The following is a 6,655-nucleotide window of genomic DNA, read 5'->3' on the forward strand; positions in this document are numbered from 1 at the left end:
TATCCAGAGCCAGTGGCGGCTCTAGACACATTTTACTAGGGGGGGCCAAGGAGGGGCCAGTGTTTAATCAGGGGGGCACACATAAAAAAACTGGCAACACATGATATTCAAAGATTATAAACTTGATTTTACTTTAAAATCATATGACATTTATTATAACACGTATTTTGTACAAGAGTGCAGATGCAAGAGAGATAGTGCCATAAAAATGAAAAAATAAATAAATAAAAAAAAATAAAAAAGTACAGGGTACAAATACAGGGTTCATATTCAATGTGAACAAAACTCCAGGATACAACAAAGGGTACAACAATGTGCCATTTCCTATTTATGGAAGCCCCACTACTGTGGACAGTTGATTCCACATTTTGTTTTAAGAAAGAAAACTTTCTGAGTGATTTATAAACAAAACACACTACCCTGTATCCATTTAGGTAAAATAAACCAAATCAGAAAAGAAATTCAATTCAAAGAGGCTTTACTAGCATGACCATATTGACATACAGTATTGCTAAAGCACATAAACAGGGGAAACGTGTTACACATTAACATCCAGTAGTCCAATAGGATGCAGACAATAAACATTAAGTTAACATTCGTTTAAAAGCAACAATCATGTCAACACAATGTAGCAATATGAACAACACTGATGGATATCAGCAACAACATGAAAACAAGAATATTACAGGTGTCTGTGTGTGTGTGTGTGTGTGTGTGTCTGTGTCTTTGTGTACTTCACTGTCAGTTGATGAGCAGGTGTACAAAAAAGGCTTTACAACAATATGGGCAAGTCCATTTAGGACAGCACATTTACACCATAGTTCACATTAGGAAAAAATGACAGCATGAATGCTCACTAAACAAACATATACTACATATACCTTTTTATACACATTTTTTTCAGTAATTTTTTAAGAGTGAAAGGGAAGTAAGCAATCGCTCATCATAGGATCATACATATTTCAGTTACAATATTAGTTACAATATTAGTGTTAGTTAGATCATCATGTCAAAGCTGGACCTGCAAAGTCTGAACGACACAAGTGTGCAATGATTGGAGTGATTTTGTTTCTTTTTTTCTTGCTTTGCTTGTTTTCAAAAGGAAAAATCATAGTTGGTAAAAAATAAAATAAACTTTCGTTGAAAGGTATCACACTGTATAATTTACAAATATCTAAAGAGGTTTAGTGGATGCCATAAAACATCTGTGGAGCTTGAAGATTTGTAGTACATAGATGTTTGGCAGAGATAATTCAAAAGAATAAAATCATAAACTCTATCTATCTATCGAGAGAGAGAGAGAGAGAGAGAGAGAGAGAGAGAGAAGTGTTTCCTTAGAGCAGTACATGCAGCAATCACTTAATGGAGTGATGTCATAATGGGCCACAAAACTTTGGGGATGTGGATGGAAAGTTACAGGCAGGAGAGGGGAACCAACAGAAGCAGGTCTTGAGACATGAGTTTGCCCCTTTTGAAAACCTCTTGAGAGAGGATTGGTGGGATATATATACATACATACAAACATACTGTGACGGCCCTGAATATTTCTGAACCGTCTCAGTGCTTCTCCTTCTAATAGGGCGCTTCCCCTTTAATTCCTCATTAAATAGCCAGCATCAGCTGCGCAAAAGGGGAAGTTGTGATTGAGACATGAATGAGGATGTGTACTACCTTCAGTTGATGAAGCTTCGCCATGACGTTTGTTTTGTTGCCTTACAGTGTGTTTTGTAGCCTTAAAGCGAGTTTACCCAGGATTGGATCCACTCTGTGCGTCTGTGGACTACAACTCTCCGTTGGTTTTCGTGGCCTTTTCTCCGCTGGGGAGCTGTTGGCGGATTGTCTGACTGACCGACTGACTACAACTTTTTTGTACACGGTATTTCATTTGTTTGGGGTGATGTATACTGTGATTTATGTAGTTGTGAGGACGTATTATTCTTTGGGTAGTCTTTGATACGCTTTATAGTTGTGTTACAAAATAAGTGTTATTTTGAGTGTATGAATATACTGGGTTTATGCTACGGACAAACGTTGCGGGACTAAGGTCACTTGAGTCACTGAACTTATTTACCGGGCTGGACTCTTTTTATGGCCGAGGTACAGGACATTTCTAAATGAACATAAGTGCATTGATTTGTTATATTGTTGTGTGTGGGTGTGTGTGATCATTTATGTTGTTAATACAACCACGCAAAAGAATACACTTGTTTGAAGTTCTTTCCAAGGTTTTAAGGGGGTTTATGAAAAGTATATTTCCATCTTGACTTTTACATAAGTCCTTTGTATTGGTGTGACTTGACGGACCAGATGGGACTCATTCCCTCCCAAACTAAAAGGAGAAACCCATGCTTTCTCTGGTAGGCACAACCTACCTGGCACCCCTATAAATAACCTCAAGTCAAAACCGTTACATAAAAAAATGGCACCCCAGATGGGACCTCAACATTGAGAACTAACCAAAGCAAATCTTTTGAGTGGAATTAAAATAATGGATTCACTACAAGAAAATGTGCTCATCCATATCCTACCAGTCAATGGGAATACACAGGCCATTCTGACTACCGAGCCAACAATACAAATCATAATGTGACTGGAAATAATGGAGTTGATTTGGGCCAGAGCCCTGGGAATCTAAATGCTCGGTCTGGACCACAGGCCACAGGTCTAACTAGTAACTCACTTATTGACATGGATCTGTGTGAAAGTACTGAGCTAGCCCTCCCTCTGACGCCCAACCTTCCTCCATTGTCTGGTTTATCTCCAGAGGTTGTAGTCTTACAACTTCAAGGTGACATCCTTGATATTCGTAAGACTCAACAACATCTCCAAACTCTAATCCATCATAAATTCAAATGTCTGAGTGTAGAGCAACAACAGAGTGCCATGGAATTCAGAAACTCACTGAGTACTCTAACTCACACTCTGACAGAGCTCAGTGAGAGTGGAAGACAGGAAATTACTGGTGCCATGGACAGGCAGTTTGACTACCAACAAAGCCAACTCACTGCCACTCTCCAGTGGCGCCTGCAACATCATCACACTGAGGTCCTCAAGGACGTCAATTCTGTATTTTCTCCCCTGGTTAACACTGTAGACCACTTGCAGACAGCGCTCTCTAATTGTGTTAAAATGTTGGATGATGTGTCTGTTGACATGGCCTCCATTAGGCACAACTCCTTGCACAGAGCTTCTCTTGTGTCCACTTCTGTTCAGACCACTGAGGGCCAAGCGGGCACCTCAGAACAGCCAAGACAAGGCCATGCTGCAGCCACCCCTTGCAGGATGCAATCCACCATGCATCCTGGTGTTCATTTTCATGGTCCCATAACTCCCTCACCCTCTACTTCCTCAATCCCTCCTAGCTCTTTTGTTCATGGTGATTTGAGTAGACGTCATGTGGGAGCGATGCCCATTAAATTGCAATTTCCCACCTTTGGGAAAAAGGATGACAGTCCTGATCCGCTAATGTATCTGGAAAGATGTCATGACTTTCTTGCCCTCAATCCCCTGGCTGACGAAGAACTCCTTGCCACATTGAGGAATGTGTTGCATGGGACAGCTCGAGACTGGTGGGATGTGGCACGTCTCACCACTACCTCCTGGGCTGACTTTGAGGCCAAGTTTTCCTCTGCATTTCTGTCTGAGGACTACACAGATGAGCTGGCAGACAGAGTCAGGAATCGAGTGCAAAGGGAGAATGAGAATATCCGTGACTTTGCATACGGTTACCACTCCCTGTGCAGAAGGTGGAAACCTGGCATTGAGGAGGAAGAGGTCATTAAGTTGATCTTGAAGAACATCAACCCACTACTAGCCAGTCAACTCAGAGAAAGAGTCACCACTGTCGATGGACTGGTTCGCCTGGGACAGCAGTTCGAGAAGGACAGAGAATGCCAACAGCAATATGAACAGAGAAAGAAACAGACACCCAAACAGTTACCCAAGCCAGATCATCAACCACAGCCAGAGTCTCCAGCCAAGACCCTCCCATGTTCTGTTGGAGATGTAGCCAAAAGGGACATTCTTCAGCTACATGTCCAAGACCGTATCAAGTAAACCCTTCCAGAAACCACAAATCACAACAGGCCAACACACCTAACACACTTCGCAGGAACAACCATCCTACTCTGGGTGCTTTGACCAGAGCTGAAACCTCAAGAGTCACTGCCTACGCCCGCCCGACATCCCCTTCCTTTCAGTTAATACCACACCAGCTGGTGTTACCCCTGTCCATAGGCCCATGGACAGGAAGAGCCATCCTGGACACCGGGTCATCCTACACACTGCTCAATGAGAAACTGTGGAAGGAGGTTCAAGGTCCAAAATACAACTTGAAGCCGTGGACAGAAGGTCCACTGTATCTGGCTGACGGTGAGGCTAAACGACCACTTGGATGGAGTGAGGTGGAGTTCCGCCTGTGTAACCGCTCCTATATGATTCCTTCGGTTATCCTACAAACCAAGAACCTTGCTTTTCCTGTCGTGTTGGGAATTGATTTTATGTACTTCAGCGGTGTCCAGATTGATATCGCACACAATTGCTACTGGTTTCCAAACAATCCGAGCAAGAAGCATTTCTTCCAATCAGAAGTTACAAAGTTACATGATTGGGGTCCAAATGTGGCAGTCTTCTCTGCCGTTGCTACGGTACCACTAACCCTGGGTAATCCTTCTGATGATCTCCTTTTACAGGCTGTAAGAAGAGCTCAGCTGGAACAGCCAGAGGAGTTAAGGCTGTTGGAACAGCTGCAGAATAATGCTGATGTGTGTACTTCAAAGCTAGGGACGCACCGGACTCCTGAAGCACAAAATATTCCTTACACAGGAAATGCCGATCAAGCAAAAGCCATATCGTTTGTCCCCAGCGAAGCTAATCATCCAAAAGGGACTCATTAATGATATGTTGACACAAGATATAATAGAACGTTCCTCCTCTCCCTGGGCTGCTCCTGTTGTCCTCATTCCAAAAAAAGACCGGTGGTCTTAGATTTTGTGTGGACTATAGGAAGACCAACAATGTTTCCCAGACTGATGCCTATCCTCTTCCCACCATCCACGAGATCCTGGAGTCATTGTCTGGCGCTGTTGTGTTCACTACCCTTGACCTCAATAGTGGCTATTGGCAGGTTGAGATGGACCAGGAAAGCAAGGACAAGACTGCTTTTGTCTGTGCTGAGGGCTTGTTTTCCTTTAAGGTGATGCCTTTTGGATTAAAGAATGCACCTGCCACTTTCCAAAGACTCATGGAGATTGCGTTAGGTGAGCTCAAAGGGAAGATATGTTTCGTCTACCTGGACGATATAATTATCTACTCCCAGAACAGAGAGCAACACTTTCAAGACCTTCAAGCAGTGTTGGACAAGCTAAGAGAAGCTGGTCTGACAGTGAACATGAAGAAGAGCAACTTCTGCCAAACCTCCCTGAAGTTCCTTGGCCATATTGTGTCTTGTGATGGTATTCATGTGGATCCTGAAAAGACCAAGGCTGTACAAGACTTCCCTGTGCCAACCACACTCAAGGCCCTTCAACGGTTCCTTGGGATGGCTGGATGGTACCATCGGTTTGTGTGGAACTTCTCCCAGGTGGCAGAACCCCTCAACGGGTTGAAGCGAAAAGGAGCGAAATTCCGATGGACGGCAGAGTGCCAGAACTCCTTTGAAACCCTGAAACGACACCTCGTCACACCTCCCATTTTGGGTTATCCCAACTTTGATTTCCCTTTTGTTGTTTACACTGATGCAAGTGATGTTGGACTTGGTGCTGTCCTAGTCCAACAGACTGGACTTGGTACTGAAGAAGTGCTAGCGTTCGCCAGTCGGACATTGAATGGAGCAGAACGGAACTACTCCACAACCGAGCAAGAGTGCCTTGCAGTTGTCTGGGCTTTGGAAAAGTGGAGGTACTACCTGGAGGGAAGACACTTCACTGTGGTCACTGACCATTCCTCCCTTGTGTGGGTGTTCAAGACCAACAAACCAAGCACCAGGCTCATCAGATGGGCTCTACGGTTGCAAGAGTTCACCTTTGCAGTAGAATACAGGAAAGGAAAATACAACACTGTTCCAGATGCCTTATCCAGAGCTCCTGCTTGTGGTAATGGTGGCCCTCATCTTACATGTGCTACTGTCCTGTCTAGCAGTCGAGACTCACCCAAAACTGACTTTCCCATCTCTGATGAGGTCATTTGGAAAGCCCAACAGGATGATCCAGAAGTACAGGCTTTGTACCAGACTATCCTGGAAGATGGAGAAAAGATGGTCAACCCTACCACAAAGCTGACCATCATTGAAGACAAAGTCTACCGAGTTGTACAACTACCTCACAGAACACTCTACCAAATGTACATACCTGAAACTCTACGCCTTCAACTGCTTCAACATTTCCATGAAGACCCATTAGCTGGTCATTTGGGCAGGTTCAAAACCTACAAACGTTTGCAAGCATTACTGTACTGGCCACATCTGAGTATGGATGTGAAGTCACATATCCGAAACTGTCAGGTTTGTCAAATGTACAAACCAGAAGGTAGAAAACCTGCTGGCAAGTTGCAGCAAACTGTGGTTACCCGACCTTGGGAAATGTTAGGAGTGGATTTGATGGGTCCATTTCCTAGAAGCTCCAATCAGAATGTGTACATGCTTGTTTTTGTTGATTAC

General features: G+C 43.8%; 1 protein-coding gene across 1 annotated transcript; it reads left to right on the forward strand.

Moving 5' to 3' along the window:
• The first annotated feature begins 2,571 nt into the window (after positions 1–2,571).
• On the forward strand, positions 2,572–4,056 carry LOC123490367. The gene has a single exon (XM_045220412.1). The coding sequence runs from the start codon at positions 2,689–2,691 to the stop codon at positions 4,054–4,056; it is 1,368 nt and encodes a 455-aa protein (XP_045076347.1). The 5' UTR covers positions 2,572–2,688.
• The last annotated feature ends 2,599 nt before the right edge of the window (positions 4,057–6,655 follow it).

The sequence above is a fragment of the Coregonus clupeaformis genome, unplaced genomic scaffold (assembly GCF_020615455.1).
Source record: "Coregonus clupeaformis isolate EN_2021a unplaced genomic scaffold, ASM2061545v1 scaf3758, whole genome shotgun sequence".
NCBI classification, from domain to species: Eukaryota; Metazoa; Chordata; class Actinopteri; order Salmoniformes; family Salmonidae; genus Coregonus; species Coregonus clupeaformis.